The sequence below is a fragment of the Bombina bombina genome, chromosome 7 (assembly GCF_027579735.1).
Source record: "Bombina bombina isolate aBomBom1 chromosome 7, aBomBom1.pri, whole genome shotgun sequence".
Taxonomy (NCBI): Eukaryota; Metazoa; Chordata; class Amphibia; order Anura; family Bombinatoridae; genus Bombina; species Bombina bombina.
This window is the reverse complement of record NC_069505.1, coordinates 371237612-371260894: the sequence shown is the minus strand read 5'-3', so window position 1 is coordinate 371260894 and position 23283 is coordinate 371237612. Positions and strand designations below refer to the sequence as shown.

The following is a 23283-nucleotide window of genomic DNA, read 5'->3' as shown; positions in this document are numbered from 1 at the left end:
CCCTTACTACCTTTGAGAGTTTATGCACTAGGGACTCCCTCCCTGGACACTTAATCTCCCTCATATACAAAATAGTGACCTTGCAGGGAACAGATTCACTCCCGATTTACACTACTCGATGGTCAGAGGACTTAGGGCTGGACATTGAATTAGAACAATGGTTAAAAGCGTTTAAACTTATAAAAAAATCATCGGTCTCATCAACTATACAAGAATCACATATTAAGCTCTTTAGCAGGTGGTACCTGACGCCTATCAGATTGCATAGATTTTTCCCAACGGCTAGCCCTCTGTGTTGGAGGGGCTGTGGAGGCCACGGCTCCTTGCTGCACATATGGTGGTCATGCCCCACTTTGGTACCTTTTTGGAATGAGGTTGTGCGTAAGATGTCTGAGATCTTGCACATTCACGTTCCGGCAAGCCCGGAGATCATGCTTTTCCTAAGACTACCCAAGACGGCAAGCCAGGTACACTTGGCACTGCTGCTACTTATGATCACTGGAGCGAAAAAGCTGATACCAAGAAAATGGAAGACCCGCTCGATCCCTACCCTGGGAGAGTGGAGACTTCAGGTAGAGGAATTGCTGACCCTAGAGAGATACCACTATCTCAAAAACCACACATTAGACAAATTTGAACTTCTATTAGCGTTATGGCGCGGCACAATATAAAGCCCTTGCTGCTGGATGTGAAATCTCTGTTTGAATTTTTTTTTTTTTTTTTTTTCTCTCCCCTCTTCATTCTCGGTCCTTTTCCCCTCTACACCCCCTTTTCTCTAATGACCTACTCCCGACTCTCCCCTCCCTCTATACAGGTTGTTTGATACATTGTTCTCACATGTTCATCTAAAAATTGTTTAAAAACAGTATGATTGTAAACTCACGTTTCCAGCTGAGTCCTGGGAACGGGGGCAGATTTCAATTTGAAGTGTATGACTTTTTCAGCCTCTAATTACCTGTGTATTTTTCATAAGTGTTATGTGGCTTTATCACACTTGTATTTTTGTTATTCAATAAAGCTCTTTTAAAAAAAAAAAAAAAAAATGTCCAGTACATTTAAAAATTATATGTAGTTACTAGTAATACTTTAGACCAAACTTAACTTACCTATATGTAAGCCATGCTAGCTGAGGGCAAGCTGCAGCCATATTACGTACTTACCAAAACGTTTTGGGGACTTGCGGTGCAGCCAGCCAGAACAAACCACGCACCTCTGCTGACTGAGCGCGCTCATAGACTGAGCACACAGTTATGCCCATTATGACTGCGCAGCAGGAGTGATGAATATCGTCCATGACCCTCTTCCCCCCCTCAGGCTCCCACACACTGTCTACAGACCAGGTATCGCCTCTGTCTCACTCTCGTCTAATCCCGGAGTCCCGGAACCAGGCTAAGAGCTCCTCTGGCCAGCTAATTGTTTAATCTGTATTCACTGCTGCTTGCTGCGCCAGAGAAGCTCTTAGCCCGGGACATTTAAGGGTAGTTCCGGAACACTGAAATACAGCGTCAGACCGGGACTGTCCCGGTGATACAGGGGCGGGGGACAACCCTAATCCTGGCCCTTTAAGTATTTTTTATCACTTGAGTGATAGTCTATTGTGTGATGGAATTTTGCGGAACCGCTCTATACAATATGCAGATGTTAGCACGCCCTGGACTATCGCTCAAGCAATAAAAATAACTATGGGTGCAAAAATGCATAAAAGTGTTAATATTTTTGTGCTCCACTTGTAGTCTAGGTCTTTATGGGGTATTACTTTTTAAGATAAATTTTCCTTGAAAATGTTGTTTAATACTAGGCCATAAGGCATAGTAATGGATATAAATATGCTTTGTGGATTAGAAAGACTTTGTAGAACAGGAATACAAAACAAATCCATAAATATGAATCACTTAATAATTAATTACTTAATAACAAAGTGGCATACTTGAATTCTTATCTTTTTGAGCTTTGATTCTTTAATATTTGTATATTCTGAAGATAATTTAACTTTTCATTTTATATAGCTACAAAAATTCCTTCTAATTTTTTTATACTTACGAGTCAATTCAGCAGGTAATGAAGTTGGGATAACTGTAACATAAAAGAATGAAAAATGCTTACCTTTAGATTTTAGTTTTCATATTAACACAAATATATACAGTTATATTCAAGTTTTCTGCAAGAATATCCATTCAAATGGTCTAAGGTCTCTTTCTATCCCACTCACCACTGGGAGGTTGATTTTTGCTAATCCCTCTTCTTTATATATTCAATACTAAAATATTGACATTTTCAGTGTTTTAGGTGGCACTTTAACAGGCAAACTTTCACCTAGATTACAAGTCTTGCGTTAGCCTTAAAAAGCAGCGTTGAGAGGTCCCAACGCTGTTTTTTACCTAACGCTGGTATTACGAGTCTTGAAATGACAGGCTCACCACTCACTTTTTTGGTCAGACGCGAAAATACCGCAAATCCACTTACGTCAATTGCGTATCCTATATTTTCTATGGGACTTGCATAACGCTGGTATTACGAGTCTAACCAAAAGTGAGCAGTACAGCATCTCCTATCAAGACTGGAACCGCATTTAAAAGTCAGTAGTTAAGAGTTTTATGGGCTAACACCGTAACATAAAACTCTTGACTAAAGTGCTAAAAAGTACACTAACACCCATAAACTACCTATTAACCCCTAAACCGAGGCCCTCCCCCCACATCGCAAACACTAAATAAAAATGTTTAACCCCTAATCTGCCAAACCGGACATCGCCGCTACTATAAAAAATATATTAACCCCTAAACCGCCGCCCTCCAGCATTGCAAACACTAGTTTAATTTTATTAACCCCTAATCTGCCGTCCCTAACATCGCCGACACCTACCTACATTTATTAACCCCTAATCTGCTGCCCCCACTACACTATAATTAAATTAATTACCTAAACTAAATACAATTGAAATTTTTTTTATCTAAAGTACGAAAAAAACAACACTAAATTACAGAAAATAATAAAATAATTACATCTTTTTAAACTAATAACACCTAATCTAATCCCCCTAATAAAATAAAAAAGCCCCCCAAAATAATAAAAAGCCCTACCCTAAATTACAAATAGCCCTTAAAAGGGCCTTTTGCGGGGCATTGCCCCAAAGTAATCAGCTCTTTTACCTGTAAAAAAAGTACAATACCCCCAACATTAAAACCCACCACCCACACACCCAACCCTACTCTAAAACCCACCCAATACCCCCTTAATAAAACCTAACACTAACCCCTTGAAGATCACCCTACCTTGAGAAGTCTTCACCCAGCTGGGCCGAAGTCCTCAACGAAGCCGGAAGAAGTGGTCCTCGAGATGGGCAGAAGTCTTCATCGAAGCCAGGAAGAAGAGGTCCTCCAGATGGGCAGAAGTCTTCATCCAGGCGGCATCTTCTATCTTCATCCATCTGGCGCAGAGTGACTCCATCTTCCAGACATCTGACGGGGAGCATCCTCTTCCAACGAAGTCCAGCTGAAGAATGAAGGTTCCTTTAAATGATGTCATCCAAGATGGCGTCCCTTGAATTCCGATTGGCTGATAGAATTCTATCAGCCAATCGGAATTAAGGTCGAAAAAATCCTATTGGCTGATGCAATCAGCCAATAGGAATGAGCTCACATTCTATTGGCTGATCCAATCAGCCAATAGAATGATAGCTCAATCCAATTGGCTGATTGGATCAGCCAATAGGATTGAACTTCAATCCTATTGGCTGATTGCATCAGCCAATAGGATTTTTTCTACCTTAATTCCGATTGGCTGATAGAATTCTATCAGCCATGCGGAATTCAAGGGATGCCATCTTGGATGACATCATTTAAAGGAACCTTCATTCTTCAGTTGGACTTCGTTGGAAGAGGATGCTCCGTGTCGGATGTCTGGAAGATGGAGCCGCACCGCGCCGGATATATGAAGATAGAAGATGCCGCCTGGATGAAGACTTCTGCCTGTCTGGAGGACCTCTTCTTCCCGGCTTCGATGAAGACTTCTGCCCATCTGGAGGACCACTTCACTCGGCTTCGTTGAGGACTTCGGCCCGGGTGGGTGAAGACTTCTCAAGGTAGGGTGATTTTCAAGGGGTTAGTGTTAGGTTTTATTAAGGGGGTATTGGGTGGGTTTTAGATTAGGGTTGGGTGTGTGAGTGGTGGGTTTTAATGTTGGGGTGGTATTGTACTTTTTTTTACAGGTAATAGAGCTGATTACTTTGGGGCAATTCCCCGCAAAAGGCCCTTTTATGGGCTATTTGTAATTTAGTATAGGGTAGGGCTTTTTATTATTTTGGGGGGCTTTTTTATTTTATTAGGGGATTAGATTAGGTGTAATTAGTTTAAAAAAACTGTAATTATTTTATTATTTTCTTTAATTTAGTGTTTTTTTTCCCGTACTTTAGATAATTTTTTTCATTTGTATTTAATTGTAATTAGTTTAGGTAATTAATTTAATTATAGTGTAGTGTTAGGTGTAATTGTAACTTAGGTTAGGATTTATTTTACAGGTATATTTGTATTTATTTTAGCTAGGTAGTTATTAAATAGTTAATAACTATTTAATAACTATTCTACCTAGTTAAAATAAATACAAAGTTGCCTGTAAAATAAAAATAAACCCTAAGCTAGCTACAATGTAACTATTAGTTATAATGCAGCTATCTTAGGGTTTATTTTATAGGTAAGTATTTCGTTTTAAATATGAATAAATTACGGCTAGATCACGAGTTTTGTCAGTAAGGCTGTGCGGCTCTAAAGCTCCTTTTTTTTTCTAACGCTACCTTAAGCCAGCACTGGTATTACAGGTTTTTTTAAACCTGGCGTTAGCTGCAAAAAGGTGAGCGTAGAGCAAAATTTAGCTCCACATCTCACCTCAATACCAGCGTTGGTTATGGTAGCGGTAAGCTGGCTAAACGTGCTTGTGCACGATTTCCCCATAGGAAACAATGGGGCTGAGCTGGCTGGAAAAAGACCTAACACCTGCAAAAAAGCAGCTTCCAGCTTCTAACGCAGCCCCATTGTTTCCTATGGGGAAAGAAAAAATATGTCTGCACCTAACACCCTAACATGAACCCCGAGTCTAAACACCCCTAATCTGATACTTATTAACCCCTAATCTGCTGCCCCCGACATCGTCGCCACCGGCATTATACTATTAACCCCTTATCTGTCGCTCTGGACACCGCTGCCACCTACATTATATGTATTAACCCCTAATCTGCTGCTCCCAACATCGCCAACACCTACATTATAGTTATTAACCCCTAATCTTCCCCCCAATGTCACCGCAACTATATTAAATTAATTAACCCCTAATCTGCCGCCGCCAATGTCGCCGCCACTATAATAAAGTTATTAACCCCTAAACCTAAGTCTAACCCTAACCCTAACACCCCCCTAATTTAAATATAATTTAAATACATCTAAATAAAATAACTACAATTAAATAAATTATTCCTATTTAATACTAAATACTTACCTGTAAAATAAACCATAAGATAGCTACAATATAACTAATAGTTACATTGTAGCTAGCTTAGGATTTATATTTATTTCACAGGCAACTTTGTATTTATTTTAACTAGGTACAATAGTTATTACATAGTTAACTATTTAATAACTACCTAGTTAAAATAAGTACAAAATTACCTGTAAAATAAATCCTAACCTAAGTTACAATTACACCTAACACTACGCTATCATTAAACTAATTACCTAAACTACCTACAATTAATTACAATTAAATTCAATAAACTAAATAACGAACAAAAACAAACACTAAATTACGAAAAAAAATAAACACTAAATTACTAAATTACAAGAAGTTTAAATACACCTAATCTAAGCCCCCTAAAAAAATAAAAAAGCCCTCCAAAATAATAAAATGCCCTACCCTATACTAAATTACAAATAGCCCTTAAAAGGGCCTTTTGCTGGGCATTGCCCCAAAGTAATCAGCTCTTTTACCTGTAAAAAAAAGAATACAATACCCCCCCAACATTACAACCCACCACCCACACACTCCTACTCTAAAACACACCCAATACCCCCTTAAAAAAACCTAACACTACCCCATTGAAGATCACCCTACCTTGAGCCATCTTCACCCAGCCGGGCACAAGTGGTCATCCAATCGATCCAGAAGTCTTCAACCGATGGGCCAGAAGAGGACATCCAGACCGGCAGAAGTCTTCATCCTATCCGGGCAGAAGAGGACATCCGGACCGGGAGAAGGCTTCATCCAAGCGGCATCTTCTATCTTCATCCATCTGACGAGCGACTCCATCTTGAAGACATCCGGCGCGGAGCATCCTTCCAGCACGACAACTAACGACGAATGACGGTTCCTTTAAATGATGTCATCCAAGATGGCGTCCCTCGAATTCCGATTGGCTGATAGGATTCTATCAGCCAATCGGAATTAAGGTAGGAAAAATCTGATTGGTTGATTTAATCAGCCAATCGGATTGAAGTTCAATCCGATTGACTGATTGGATCAGCCAATAGAATGCAAGGTCAATTCTATTGGCTGATCCAATCAGCCAATCAGATTGAACTTCAATCCGATTGGCTGATTAAATCAACCAATCTGATTTTTCCTACCTTAATTCCGATTGGCTGATAGAGCCTTCTCCCGGTCCGGATGTCCTCTTCTGCCCGGGTAGGATGAAGACTTCTGCCAGTCTGGATGTCCTCTTCTGGCCCATCGGATGAAGACTTCTGGACGGATCGGATGACCACTTGTGCCCGGCTGGGTGAAGACGGCTCAAGGTAGGGTGATCTTCAATGAGGTAGTGTTAGGTTTTTTTAAGGGGGTATTGGGTGGGTTTTAGAGTAGGGGTGTGTGGGTGGTGGGTTGTAATGTTGGGGGGTATTGTATTCTTTTTTTAACAGGTAAAAGAGCTGATTACTTTGGGGCAATGCCCCGCAAAAGGCCCTTTTAAGGGCTATTTGTAGTAAAGGGTAGGACATTTTATTATTTTGGGGGGCTTTTTTTTTTTATTTTCTGTAATTTAGTGTTTATTTTTTTCTGTAATTTAGTGGGGGGGGGGTTTCCGTTATTTAGTTTATTGAATTTTATTGTAATTAATTGTAGGTAGTTTAGGTAATTTATTTAATGATAGTGTAGTGTTAGATATAATTGTAACTTAGGTTAGGATTTATTTTACAGGTAATTTTGTACTTATTTTAACTAGGTAGTTATTAAATAGTTAATAACTATGTAATAACTATTGTACCTAGTTAAAATAAATACAAAGTTGCCTGTGAAATAAATATAAATCCTAAGCTAGCTACAATGTAACTATTAGTTATATTGTAGCTATCTTAGGGTTTATTTTATAGGTAAGTATTTAGTTTTAAATAGGAATAATTTATTTAATTTTGTTAAATTTATTTAGTTTAAATTAAATTATATTTAAATTAGGGGGGTTAGGATTAGGTTTAGACTTAGGTTTAGGGGTTAATACCTTTAATATAGTAGCGGCGACGTTGGGGGTGGCAGATTAGGGGATAATAAATGTAAGTAGGTGTCGGTGTTGTTAGGGCAGGCAGATTAGGGGTTAATAAAATTTAACTAGTGTTTGCGAGGCGGGAGTGTGGTGGTTTAGGGGTTAATACATTTATTAATGTGGCGGCGATGTCCAGTCGGCAGATTAGGGGTTAATAAGTGTAGTTCGGTTGTGGCGAAGTTGGGGGCGGCAGATTAGGGGTTAATAAATATGATGTAGGTGTCGGCGATGTTAGGGGCAGCAGATTAGGGGTTCATAAGTATAATGTAGGTGGCGGCGATGTCCGGTCGGCAGATTAGGGGTTAAAAAAAAATATTATAGTGTTTGCGATGTGGGGGGGGGGCTCAGTTTAGGGGTTAATAGGTAGTTTATGGGTGTTAGTGTACTTTTTAGCACTTTAGTTAAGCGTTTTATGTTCCGGCGTTAGCCTATAAAACTCTTAACTACTGACTTTTAAATGTGGTAGGAGTCTGGACAGGAGAGGGTCTACCGCTCACTTCTTCCAAGACTCGTAATACCAGCGTTAGGCAAGTCCCATTAAAAAGATAGGATACGCAATTGATGTAAGGGGATTTGCGGTAGCCTCGAGTCACTGAAGAATAGTGAGCGGTAGACCCTTTCCTGTCTGACTCGTAATACCAGCGGGCGTAAAAAGCAGCGTTAGGGGTGTTTAGACTTTGGGTTCATGTTAGGGTGTTAGGTGTAGACATAACTTTTATTTCCCCATAGGAATCAATGGGGCTGCGTTAGGAGCTTTACGCTGCTTTTTTGCAGGTGTTTTTTTTCAGCCGGCTCTCCCCCATTGATTCCTATGGGGAAATCGTGCACGAGCACGTTTAGCCAGCTCACCGCTACCGTAAGCAGCGCTGGTATTGAGATGAGATGTGGAGCTAAATTTTGCTCAACGCTCACTTTTCTGCGGATAACACCGGGTTTGTAAAAACCTTTAATACCAGCGTTGTCTGTAGGTGAGCGGTGAGGGAAAACTGCTCGTTAGCACCGCACAGCCTTACCGACAAAACTCGTAATCTAGGCGATAGTTATTTTGCATGCAAAAATAAAGGTAAAGGAACTAGTTGTGAACAATGTAATACACTCCAGCAGGTAAACATGATTATTGGGAACATATTAAAAGGAAGACAGTTTTACAATACAATCTCCCTTAACCCCTTAACGACACGCGTCGTACAGGGTACGTCTTGCACAAACTGGTCTTTAAAGACCAGCGACGTACCCTGTACGACGTTGGGGTTGAAAGCGGCTGGAAGCGATCCTGATCGCTTCCAGACGCTTTCCGGTTATTGTAGTGATGCCTCGATATTGAGGCATCACTGCAATAACATTTTACCCCATCCGATGCAGAGAGAGACACTCTGTGGCCCTCTCTGCACCGGACATCGATGCCGCGATCGTTGGTGGGTGGGAGCAGACGTGGGAGGCGGGTGGGCGGCGATCGATGGCTTACCGGTGGGCGGGATCGTGGGCGGGCTTGCTGGGGGGCGCGCACGGACGCGCGCGCATGCACAGGGGAGGCGGGCGGGCGCGTGCACGGGGAGGGAGCGGGTGGGAACCGTTACACTATGGAACAGTGTGGTTTCTGGTTTGTATTTAGAGGGACAGAGGGGGAATAAATATGTGAATCGAAGTGATCTGGGAGGGGGTGGGGGTTTAGTCTTGGGGGGGGGAAGCTACACTACAGAAAAGTGGGGAAAAAATAAAAAATATACATTTTTTTTGTAAACTGGGTACTGGCAGACAGCTGCCAGTACCCAAGATAGCTCCCAATAATGTAGAGGGGGAGGGTTAGAGAGCTGTTTGGGGGGGGATCAGGGAGGTTTGGGGCTAAGAGGGATCCTACACCGCAGCATATGTAAATATGCTCCAAAAAAAAAAAAAGATACCTTTTATTTTAGTACTGGCAGACTTTCTGCCAGTACTTAAGATGGCGGGGACAATTGTGGGATGGGGAGGGAAGAGAGCTGTTTGGGAGGGATCAGGGGGTCTGATGTGTAAGGTGGGAGGCTGATCTCTACACTAAAGCTAAAATTAACCCTGCAAGCTCCCTACAAGATCCCTAATTAACCCCTTCACTGCTAGACATAATACAGGTGTGATGTGCAGCGGTATTTAGCAGCCTTCTAATTACCAAAAAGCATTGCCAAAGCCATATATGTCTGCTATTTCTGAACAAAGGGGATACCAGAGAAGCATTTACAACCATTTGTGCCATAATTGCACAAGCTGTTTGTAAATAATTTCAGTGAGAAACCTAAAATTGCGAAAAAATTTACGTTTTTTTTTAAATTTGATCGCATTTGGCGGTGAAATGGTGGCATTAAATATACCAAAATGGGCCTAGATCAATACTTTGGGTTGTCTACTACACTACACTAAAGCTAAAATTAACTCTACAAGCTCCCTACATGCTCCCTAATTAACCCCTTCACTGCTGGGCATAAAACACGTGTGGTGCGCAGTGGCATTTAGCAGCCTTCTAATTACCAAAAAGCAACGCCAAAGCCATATAAGTCTGCTATTTCTGAACAAAGGGGATCCCAGAGAAGCACTTACAACCATTTATGCCATAATTGCACAAGTTGTTTGTAAATAATTTCTGTGAGAAACCTAAAGTTTGTGAAAACATTTGTGAAAAAGTGATTTTTTTTTTATTTGATCGCATTTGGCGGTGAAATGGTGGCATGAAATATACCAAAATGGGCCTAGATCAATACTTTGGGATGTCTTCTAAAAAATTATATATACATGTCAAGGGATATTTAGGTATTCCTGACAGATATCAGGGTTCCAATGTAACTAGCGCTCATTTTGAAAAAAAGTGGTTTTGAAATAGCAAAGTGCTACTTGTATTTATTGCCCTATAACTTGCAAATAAAGCAAAGAACATGTTAACATTGGGTATTTCTAAACTCAGGACAAATTTTAGAAACTATTTAGCATGGTTGTTTTTTGGTGGTTGTAGATGTGTAACAGATTTTGGGGGTCAAAGTTAGAAAAAGTGTGTTTTTTTCCATTTTTTCCTCATATTTTATAATATTTTTAATAGTAAATTATAAGATATGATGAAAATAATGATATCTTTAGAAAGTCCATTTAGTGGCGAGAAAAACGGTATATAATATGTGTGGGTACAGTAAATGAGTAAGAGGAAAATTACAGCTAAACACAAACACCGCAGAAATATAAAAATAGCCCTGGTCCTTAAGGGAAAGAAATTGAAAAATGGCCTTGTCCTTAAGGGGTTAAGTGAGCTTGAAGAGAATTTCTACTCCCAAATGTTAATTATTTAAAAATATAGATAATCCCCTTTTTTACCCATTCCCCAGCTTTGCATAACCAACACAGTTATATTAATACACTTTTTACCTCTGTGATTACCTTGTATCTAAGCTTCTGCAGACTGCCCCTTATCTCAGTTCTTTTGACAAACTTGCATATTAGCCAATCAGTGCTGACTCATAAATAACTTCATGGGAGTGAGCACAATATCTATTTGATGCACATGATCTAGCACTGTCTAACTGTGAAAAACTGTCAAATGCACTGAGATAAAAGGGCGGTTCAACGGATTAGAAATCAGTTTAGCAAAAGTGAATCATGTCCGTTCCACATATGAAAAATCAACCCCTATGAGTTTTAAAATAAAAAAAATTAACAGTCAAAGTATTTAGGCTTTTAAGTGTTATCAGAGGCAGCTCTGAGAGGGGCACCTGCCCAGGGCCCATGCTTTGGGGGCCACTGCACTTTCAGGGGTGAGGGAACGAGAAGGTGCAATGTATATCCTGCATTTAGTTTATAAATAAGTGTTTATGGTATCAGGAGATGTAATATATACTGTAGTCCTTTATAAAGGTAATACTGAATGTTGGGACAGGGGTGGGCCATACAGGTGGAGGGAAATAAGAGTGCTGGGCTGTGGGGTCCCACAAATTTATCTTGCACAGGGCCACACAAATGCTAGGGGTGTCCCTGTCTAGTGTTATGCAAAATATGTGGTTGTCTAAGGCCTCGCGTATGCAGTTGTCTTAATGCACACTTCAAACTCAATCTTGTACAGAACAACTCCCAGAGCAACTTTCCTCCAAGCAGGCAGTGCATCACAATGAAAGCGCTACTGGTTAAAATAGGCAGCTTTAAATAGTTTTAAGGTGTTTATTTTCTGCATGTAGGGATGCCAGCTGTCTTCAACTAAAATACTGTAAATCTTTGGTGACTAGGCACAATAATAGGTGTGATCACACAATGCCTCCCCCAAAAGCTCTTGATTTCACCATGTATATTTTTTAAGTGCTGAGTAGTAATTTTACCCTTTAGCTGCCAGTACATAAATATCAGTAATTTTACCTCTGGGCTGCCAGTAATGAAATTTGAGGGACTTCCGGTGGGCGGGCTAAGGAGTAGGCAGCTGGAGTTGATAGCTCCGGAGCTATACTGCATTAAATTGAGTATTTTTCGCTAGATTAAGCCTGAATTCACTACCTCTTCCTCCTACAATAGCCCATGTGCACTTTAGCCTTGACACAACAGGTGTCCAGCATTTTCCCCTCACCACAGGCGAAAGTCATCTTGCCCCCACTGCAAGCACATCGGCACATGGAAGCGCGCCTGCACAAGTCAGGTTTTTACAGAGCAACCCTGTTTGAGAGACTGATCTACGCCACTCGGTCAAGTTTATGGGAGGATTGACCACTGTCGGCAGACCGGCCTCACACTTTGGCATGGACTTAATCACTAGGACACGATCGGGTGCAGATCTAATCCCTGGGGCTCTTGCACTCGGTGCACTGAGGTAAGTGGACTTACCGACACATCCCCTAAAGGAAGCCCTTTGGAATATCACCCGGATTGCTTGAGGTGGTCTGACCGAGAGCACTCACGGGCAGCAGTTGACTGAAGAGAGCGGACAGTTCTTAGTGGCGCAAAAAATAAAGGAGCGCGAAGACGATAAACGCCATCTTGCCCTGTGTCTCCTCGAGAGGAAGAGCTGACCGGAGACAAGGATCTTGCCCACCAGAACTGCGGCATTGCTTGTTTGGCCTCAACGGGGCTGGCTCTGGCTCCGGGATCTTAAGAAGACAGAGTTTGCACCTGGTAGCGGGTCACATGAGAATTGCCTCGGGTGCATATGGGAAGGCTGCTACCGCTTCACATCGCCTGCACAGGTAATAATGTTCGCTCCCATATAAGTGTTTGGGGTTTGAAGATACCGGAGGGAGGACAAACCAATATCCCCTCATACATGTGATGCATCCACTATCTGCGACATATTACCCCCTCTTTTTCTTTGCCGCGCACTACTTGGGACATCTGGGCCTGGGCACTATGCCAGGAGCTAGGCCGGTAAGAGACTATAGTGGGACATATAGACTTAAGACAGCTCCGGTCAATTTACGGGCCCCACAAATACAAATATAAATACTGCTTCACTGCTGCAGTTTGGAGAATCAATCAGCCTTGGAGAGCTTACTGTTTTATTTCCCAATCAGTCCATTTATCAAGCGGACACACTGGGAGTACTATTTAAAACGCACACTACCTGATCCTTGACACAGACTGGTTAAAGACAAGTGGATCAAATCACCAACATTATTCTGTTGCTTATTGTGCCTGTTTTTTTTTTTTTTTTACTGCTACAGTAATATTTGGGTGCATAAGTGGGATATTATTGTGATTGACTGTTTGGGTTTTATGGATAAATTCTTGGCGGGAGGTAAAATTTCTGGGAAAAATAAAGGTTCAGGAAAGGCTAGGGGAGCTGCTGACCACTTACAAGAGATAACATCTGCTGTGCAGGATATTCATGCAATACCTATGGACACACATGTGGTGGTGCAGCAGCTTTCCTCCATATTTCTCCCCAAAATGGAATGTTTACAAAAAGGTCTTGATCACTTAACAGGGGAAATTAAACCAACTCGAGCAGGGGAATAGCGATCCTTTTTGGGAAGAGGGGGAAGGTTGAGGTTATGGCAACACACAAAGACAACGAGGGGAGATATTTAATTGTACAGGTTAGGATTAACCAGAAAATGATGGTAATCTGTAATATATACGCTCCAAATTGTAAATCCACAGCTTTCTGGACTAGACTCATCCAAACACTGACCCCATACATGGGGTTGTACATAATGCTTGGGGGGGACTTTAACCTGGCTCCTAACCCCATATGTGATAGGATACAGGATCCAGAGCGCACTAGGATAGGGCCTAGACCCCAGAGCAAAGGAACCTTTGAAAAAAAGGTATTCACTAGACTCTCTGACTCTTTACAATTGGTCGATATCTGGAGATTGCGGAACTCTGAAAGCAGAGACTATACGTGCATCTCTAGGGCAACACCAACACTTTCACGCATAGATCTTTTTCTGATATCTCCCAACCTAATTCCGAGTGTGACCAAGACTAAGATTCACAATGTTGTGATCTCTGATCACGCCCCTGTCGAACTGGAGATCTCTGTGGGCCCCTTTGTCTCTAATAAAAACACGCTAAAATTCCCTGGTTATCTGTACACTTCAGATGCCCTTTCTAAACACCTGACTTACGCATGGAATGATTACTATACAGATAATAAAATGAATCTGAGTACTCCGGAACTGTTCTGGAATACGGCCAAAGCAGTATTAACAGGAGATATCATATCCTATGTAGCTACGTTGCGTAGGAAAATGCAGGCCAAACTGTGGAAACTGCAGGAGACTCTGACAGAGTCTTATCTGGCATACTACGGTGACCCAAATCCTTTGTCACGGGATAAATACCTTACTAGTAAAGGAGAGCTGGACGTTTTTCTCCACCACCAGGCGGTTACACAAATTCTTAGATCTAGTGCCAAGTACTACAGGGGGGGGTGATAGATTGGGCAAACTGCTTGCCTCGCTGACAAAACATCCAGAGGCGCGTAGGCCAATTGCTGCCCTTAAATACCATAACAACACCCACAAGACCCTGGAAGCTATTGTGAATGCTCTGGCAGAGTATTATTGCAATCTGTATGCTACTCAGAAGGTGCCCCCTGGGGAGTCTATCTCCTCTTTCTGGGAAAACCTTGATCTGCCACAGATTAGCACGGAACAGCTGGCTGTTTTAAATGCCTCTATCTCCCCAGAGGAGGTAATGAAAACGATATCTTCCATGTCTAATGGTAAGGCGGCAGGCCCAGATCGGCTGCCTATTGAATTTTACAAATTGCTAAAGACACAAATCACCCCTACCCTTACTAAATTATATAATCTGTATTACAGAGATTTGGTCCCCCCTCCCAAGACGTTCACCATGGCACATGCGTCTCTGATCCCGAAGCCGGGGAAGGACCCTGAATTGCCTGAGTCATATCGTCCGATTTCCCTTCTCAATTCGGACTACAAGGTACTCATGAAAATCTTGACCGAGAGACTAAAAGTAATAATGACAGATATTATTCACCCCGACCAGACTGGGTTCATGTGTAATAGAACCTCAGTGACTAATGTGCGACGGGTACTGAATGCTATAGCACACTTTTCAGGCGGGTCGAAAACTACGGGAGCACAAAGTGAGTCGGAGGCCTTCCTGCTGTCCCTGGACGCTGAGAAGGTCTTCGACAGGGTGGTCTGGAGTCACCTGTTTGACGTGATGAGGCGCTTTGGATTTGCGGGTGCCTTCCTAGGTTATGTTGGCAATGTATATGCGGCTCCCTGGATTCATGTTATGGCCAATGGCCTGTTTTCTCCACGTATTACCTTGCAGAGGGTTACTTGTCAGGGGTGTCCCCTTTCTCCCCTTCTTTTCAACCTGGCCCTGGAGCCCCTACTGTCAAACTACGTAGGGTCTATCCTGGTATCGCCGTGGGAAATGCAAGATTACACCTGGCCCTTTACACGGATGATATGCTTCTTTTTGTAGAACATCCAACTAAATATATCCCCAAAATTCTGGCGACTATCAAGGCCTTTGGGTCCTTTTCGGGCTACAAAATAAATGAAACCAAATCGGAGATTTTATGGCTCCATAGACACCGTATTCAAACCTGTGCCTATCCCTTTAAGGAGGCTACCCCCACCTTGACTTACTTAGGGATTCATTTATCCACAGATGTGGACACCTTGTACCGTGCTAACATCACACGGGTGTGTAGAGAAATTAAGCAGACCTTGGAGGGCTGGAGGAAACTTCCTGTGTCTCTTTCGGGACGTGTAGGCTTGATCAAGATGGTGATTCTACCGCGGATCTTGTATCCACTCCTGATGCTACCCCTATTGATAACAAAGAAGGATTTGGCCTTATACACGCGAGCCATTACAGGCTTCTTGTGGAGGGGGGGGGGGCAAACCACGGATAGCCCTCACTAAATTGTATGCACATCCCTCTCAGGGAGGATTGGGCTTACCCAACCTAAGGCTGTATAACTGGGCGGCCTTGAGCCGCCTGGTACTGGATTGGCAATTAAACACTGAACACTTTCATGCAACTGAACTAGAGAGCTTTGCTCTGGGGGAGTCCAGTTTAGCTTTTCTGCCTTTTGCTCACTTTAGTAACATTCCTTTGGAAGTTAGAGAAAACTTCCTCTACAGAGACATATTGAAGGCGTGGCGGCTGACACTACGTCATTTAGGGCGCGTTTGTGTGTCTTCTAGGATGATACCGCTAAGGTACAACAGTGACTTCCTTCCGGGCGTCGACACTTCTCCCTTCATCACTTGGGAGGGTTCGGGTCTGTGCCTAGTGGGAGACGCTCTGGATCCAACTACGCAGGGAGTTAAAACATTCACTGACTTGCAACACCAGTTCAGATTACCAAGGACTCATTTTTCTGCTTACTTACAAATGAGACACTATATAAACCAACTAATCAAAGCAGATCCACACTTTTGGGAGCCACATGCTCTCAACCCGTCACTGGTCTCATTTAAATTAGGCAAATTCACAATTTCAGGACTATACAAAACACTACTCGGCAAGGTTGAAACCAAAAATTTAGAGACACTAGTGAACAGATGGAGTAGTGACATGAATGGAGAGGGCCTAATGGAAGCAATTCTACAAAGCTTAGAAACTGTGAGAAGGGTGACTTTATCTATGACACTCAGGGAATCTCAGGTCAGAATGCTACATAGAGACTACTTAACTCCTCGTAGGCTATCTAAATGGAATCCTAATGTAGTAAATGAATGTAGTAAATGTAGATTGATTGACCCTGACTTTCTTCACTATTTCTTTTTGTGCCCTCGGATTGGACAGTTCTGGGGAAAGGTTGCTTATTGGATTACCAATACCTTGGCGATCAGGGTTAAAATTGGAATTGAACAGGTTTGTTTCTTGCACTGGGGGGAGCAGAGTCCTGGACTAGGCCCTCTACTCACGATGGTAATTTTAGTTGCAAGAAAGGTTATATTGAAGGTTTGGACTGTGAAAACCACCCCCTCCTTTGTAATGTTTAGACGTAGTCTTTACAGGCAGCTCCTCATAGAACAACTAGACACTAGGGTGGACACTACTAAACGCCTAAAGCACTTTTTAAATAAGTGGCAGGTATATATAGCTACAATGAGTATTGAACACCAGAGACAAGTTCTGGCATCTTTTGCTCACACTGAACTTATGTTGACAGCCTCCCTGAAGGGTGAATGGGGATTCTTGTACCAGAAACTGGATGGCGGAGGGGGAGAGACGGGTTGAGGATCTGGGTTTTTTGTTTTGTTTTTCCCTGCCATCACAGGGACCGAGGGGGTGTGCCTAAAATGGTGTACATGGATTTTATAACAGAGTTAACAGCTTGACTACAATTAAGGATTATGTTTGTTCATTTTGTGTATGTTTATAAAGTTAAACGAGGATGGGGAATGCTGAAATGACCAATGACACTAGGTTACTTATGATCACGGGGAATTCAAAAGCAAAAGATGCAGTCAATGATTATTTATTGAGGTACGGGGTAACTTGGTTTATTACCCTCATCAATGATACACTGTTAATGGTGAACATTGCCTGTAAAAAAATTTGGAGTTCTCTATGGCCTAGATTTAGAGTTCGGCGGTAGCCGTCAAAACCAGCGTTAGAGGCTCCTAACGCTGGTTTTGGGCGCCCGCTGGTATTTGGAGTCAGTGATTAAAGGGTCTAACGCTCACTTTTCAGCCGCGACTTTTCCATACCGCAGATCCCCCTACGCCATTTGCGTAGCCTATCTTTTCAATGGGATCTTTCTAACGCTGGTATTTAGAGTCGTTTCTGCAGTGAGCGTTAGAGCTCTAACGACAAGATTCCAGCCGCCTGAAAATAGCAGGAGTTAAGAGCTTTCTGGCTAACGCCGGTTTATAAAGCTCTTAACTACTGTACCCTAAAGTACACTAACACCCATAAACTACCTATGTACCCCTAAACCGAGGTCCCCCCACATCGCCGCCACTCGATTAAAATTTTTAACCCCTAATCTGCCGACCGCCACCTACGTTATACTTATGTACCCCTAATCTGCTGCCCCTAACACCGCCGACCCCTGTATTATATCTATTAACCCCTAACTTGCCCCCCACAACGTCGCCGCAAGCTACTTAAAATAATTAACCCCTAATCTTCCGACCGCAAATCGCCGCCACCTACGTTATCCCTATGTACCCCTAATCTGCTACCCCTAACATCGCCGACCCCTATGTTATATTTATTAACCCCTAATCTGCCCCCCACAACGTCACCGACACCTACCTACACTTATTAACCCCTAATCTGCCGAGCGGACCTGAGCGCTACTATAATAAAGTTATTAACCCCTAATCCGCCTCACTAACCCTATCATAAATAGTATTAACCCCTAATCTGCCCTCCCTAACATCGCCGACACCTACCTTCAATTATTAACCCCTAATCTGCCGACCGGAGCTCACCGCTATTCTAATAAATGTATTAACCCCTAAAGCTAAGTCTAACCCTAACACTAACACCCCCCTAAGTTAAATATAATTTTTATCTAACGAAATAAATTAACTCTTATTAAATAAATAATTCCTATTTAAAGCTAAATACTTACCTGTAAAATAAATCCTAATATAGCTACAATATAAATTATAATTATATTATAGCTATTTTAGGATTAATATTTATTTTACAGGCAACTTTGTAATTATTTTAACCAGGTACAATAGCTATTAAATAGTTAAGAACTATTTAATAGTTACCTAGTTAAAATAATTACAAATTTACCTGCAAAATAAATCCTAACCTAAGATATAATTAAACCTAACACTACCCTATCAATAAAATAATTAAATAAACTACCTACAATTACCTACAATTAACCTAACACTACACTATCAATAAATTAATTAAACACAATTGCTACAAATAAATAAAATTAAATAAACTATCTAAAGTACAAAAAATAAAAAAGAACTAAGTTACAGAAAATAATAAAATATTTACAAACATAAGAAAAATATTACAACAATTTTAAACTAATTACACCTACTCTAAGCCCCCTAATAAAATAACAAAGCCCCCCAAAATAAAAAATTCCCTACCCTATTCTAAAATACAAATATTACAAGCTCTTTTACCTTACCAGCCCTGAACAGGGCCCTTTGCGGGGCATGCCCCAAGAATTTCAGCTCTTTTGTCTGTAAAAAAAAACATACAATACCCCCCCCCCAACATTACAACCCACCACCCACATACCCCTAATCTAACCCAAACCCCCCTTAAATAAACCTAACACTACCCCCCTGATGATCTTCCTACCTTGTCTTCACCATGCCAGGTTCACCGATCCGTCCTGGCTCCAAGATCTTCATCCAACCCAAGCGGGGGCTAGACATCCACTGAAGAAGTCCAGAAGAGGGTCCAAAGTCTTCCTCCTATCCGGCAAGAAGAGGACATCCGGACCGGCAAACATCTTCTCCAAGCGGCATCTTCTATCTTCTTCCATCCGATGACGACCGGCTCCATCTTGAAGACCTCCAGCGCGGATCCATCCTCTTCTTCCGACGACTAGACGACGAATGACGGTTCCTTTAAGGGACGTCATCCAAGATGGCGTCCCTCGAATTCCGATTGGCTGATAGGATTCTATCAGCCAATCGGAATTAAGGTAGGAATTTTCTGATTGGCTGATGGAATCAGCCAATCAGAATATAGTTCAATCCGATTGGCTGATCCAATCAGCCAATCAGATTGAGCTCGCATTCTATTGGCTGATCGGAACAGCCAATAGAATGCGAGCTCAATCTGATTGGCTGATCGGAACAGCCAATAGAATGCGAGCTCAATCTGATTGGCTGATTGGATCAGCCAATCGGATTGAACTATATTCTGATTGGCTGATTCCATCAGCCAATCAGAAAATTCCTACCTTAATTCCGATTGGCTGATAGAATCCTATCAGCCAATCGGAATTCGAGGGACGCCATCTTGGATGACGTCCCTTAAAGGAACCGTCATTCGTCGTCTAGTCGTCGGAAGAAGAGGATGGATCCGCGCTGGAGGTCTTCAAGATGGAGCCGGTCGTCATCGGATGGAAGAAGATAGAAGATGCCGCTTGGAGAAGATGTTTGCCGGTCCGGATGTCCTCTTCTTGCCGGATAGGAGGAAGACTTTGGACCCTCTTCTGGACTTCTTCAGTGGATGTCTAGCCCCCGCTTGGGTTGGATGAAGATCTTGGAGCCAGGACGGATCGGTGAACCTGGCATGGTGAAGACAAGGTAGGAAGATCATCAGGGGGGTAGTGTTAGGTTTATTTAAGGGGGGTTTGGGTTAGATTAGGGGTATGTGGGTGGTGGGTTGTAATGTTGGGGGGGGGGTATTGTATGTTTTTTTTTACAGGCAAAAGAGCTGAAATTCTTGGGGCATGCCCCGCAAAGGGCCCTGTTCAGGGCTGGTAAGGTAAAAGAGCTTGTAATATTTGTATTTTAGAATAGGGTAGGGAATTTTTTATTTTGGGGGGCTTTGTTATTTTATTAGGGGGCTTAGAGTAGGTGTAATTAGTTTAAAATTGTTGTAATATTTTTCTTATGTTTGTAAATATTTTATTATTTTCTGTAACTTAGTTCTTTTTTATTTTTTGTACTTTAGATAGTTTATTTAATTTTATTTATTTGTAGCAATTGTGTTTAATTAATTTATTGATAGTGTAGTGTTAGGTTAATTGTAGGTAATTGTAGGTAGTTTATTTAATTATTTTATTGATAGGGTAGTGTTAGGTTTAATTATATCTTAGGTTAGGATTTATTTTACAGGTAAATTTGTAATTATTTTAACTAGGTAACTATTAAATAGTTCTTAACTATTTAATAGCTATTGTACCTGGTTAAAATAATTACAAAGTTGCCTGTAAAATAAATATTAATCCTAAAATAGGTATAATATAATTATAATTTATATTGTAGCTATATTAGGATTTATTTTACAGGTAAGTATTTAGCTTTAAATAGGAATTATTTATTTAATAAGAGTTAATTTATTTCGTTAGATAAAAATTATATTTAACTTAGGGGGGTGTTAGTGTTAGGGTTAGACTTAGCTTTAGGGGTTAATACATTTATTAGAATAGCGGTGAGCTCCGGTCGGCAGATTAGGGGTTAATAATTGAAGGTAGGTGTCGGCGATGTTAGGGAGGGCAGATTAGGGGTTAATACTATTTATGATAGGGTTAGTGAGGCGGATTAGGGGTTAATAACTTTATTATAGTAGCGCTCAGGTCCGCTCGGCAGATTAGGGGTTAATAAGTGTAGGTAGGTGTCGGCGACGTTGTGGGGGGCAGATTAGGGGTTAATAAATATAACATAGGGGTCGGCGATGTTAGGGCAGCAGATTAGGGGTACATAGGGATAACGTAGGTGGCGGCGGTTTACGGAGCGGCAGATTAGGGGTTAATAAGTGTAAGGTTAGGGGTGTTTAGACTCGGGGTACATGTTAGGGTGTTAGGTGCAGACTTAGGAGGTGTTTCCCCATAGGAAACAATGGGGCTGCGTTAGGAGCTGAACGCTGCTTTTTTGCAGGTGTTAGGTTTTTTTTCAGCTCAAACAGCCCCATTGTTTCCTATGGGAGAATCGTGCACGAGCACGTTTTTGATGCCGGCCGCGTCCGTAAGCAACTCTGGTATCGAGAGTTGCATTTGCGGTAAAAATGCTCTACGCTCCTTTTTTGGAGCCTAACGCAGCATTTGTTTGAACTCTCGATACCAGAGTTAAATTTATGGTGCGGCCAGAAAAAAACCCGCGGAGCGTTAACAGCCCTTTTACCGCCGAACTCTAAGGCCTAGATTTAGAGTTCGGCGGTAAAAGGGCTGTTAACGCTCCGCGGGTTTTTTTCTGGCCGCACCATAAATTTAACTCTGGTATCGAGAGTTCAAACAAATGCTGCGTTAGGCTCCAAAAAAGGAGCGTAGAGCATTTTTACCGCAAATGCAACTCTCGATACCAGAGTTGCTTACGGACGCGGCCGGCATCAAAAACGTGCTCGTGCACGATTCTCCCATAGGAAACAATGGGGCTGTTTGAGCTGAAAAAAAACCTAACACCTGCAAAAAAGCAGCGTTCAGCTCCTAACGCAGCCCCATTGTTTCCTATGGGGAAACACCTCCTAAGTCTGCACCTAACACCCTAACATGTACCCCGAGTCTAAACACCCCTAACCTTACACTTATTAACCCCTAATCTGCCGCCCCCGCTATCGCTGACCCCTGCATTACACTTTTAACCCCTAATCTGCCGCTCCGTAAACCGCCGCCACCTACGTTATCCCTATGTACCCCTAATCTGCTGCCCTAACATCGCCGACCCCTATGTTATATTTATTAACCCCTAATCTGCCCCCCACAACGTCGCCGACACCTACCTACACTTATTAACCCCTAATCTGCCGAGCGGACCTGAGCGCTACTATAATAAAGTTATTAACCCCTAATCCGCCTCACTAACCCTATCATAAATAGTATTAACCCCTAATCTGCCCTCCCTAACATCGCCGACACCTACCTTCAATTATTAACCCCTAATCTGCCGACCGGAGCTCACCGCTATTCTAATAAATGTATTAACCCCTAAAGCTAAGTCTAACCCTAACACTAACACCCCCCTAAGTTAAATATAATTTTTATCTAACGAAATAAATTAACTCTTATTAAATAAATAATTCCTATTTAAAGCTAAATACTTACCTGTAAAATAAATCCTAATATAGCTACAATATAAATTATAATTATATTATAGCTATTTTAGGATTAATATTTATTTTACAGGCAACTTTGTAATTATTTTAACCAGGTACAATAGCTATTAAATAGTTAAGAACTATTTAATAGTTACCTAGTTAAAATAATTACAAATTTACCTGTAAAATAAATCCTAACCTAAGATATAATTAAACCTAACACTACCCTATCAATAAAATAATTAAATAAACTACCTACAATTACCTACAATTAACCTAACACTACACTATCAATAAATTAATTAAACACAATTGCTACAAATAAATAACATTAAATAAACTATCTAAAGTACAAAAAATAAAAAAGAACTAAGTTACAGAAAATAATAAAATATTTACAAACATAAGAAAAATATTACAACAATTTTAAACTAATTACACCTACTCTAAGCCCCCTAATAAAATAACAAAGCCCCCCAAAATAAAAAATTCCCTACCCTATTCTAAAATACAAATATTACAAGCTCTTTTACCTTACCAGCCCTGAACAGGGCCCTTTGCGGGGCATGCCCCAAGAATTTCAGCTCTTTTGCCTGTAAAAAAAAACATACTATACCCCCCCCCAACAT

At 41.5% G+C, this 23283-nt stretch overlaps 1 protein-coding gene across 1 annotated transcript in view; it reads right to left on the bottom strand.

Moving 5' to 3' along the window:
• LOC128666463 (uncharacterized) overlaps positions 1-23283 on the bottom strand; it is a 263279-nt gene that overhangs the window by 13050 nt on the left and 226946 nt on the right. Inside the window, exon 21 of the mRNA XM_053721074.1 lies at positions 2041-2073. Coding sequence (XP_053577049.1) covers positions 2041-2073 — 33 coding nt within the window. The remainder of the gene's footprint in view (positions 1-2040; positions 2074-23283) is intronic.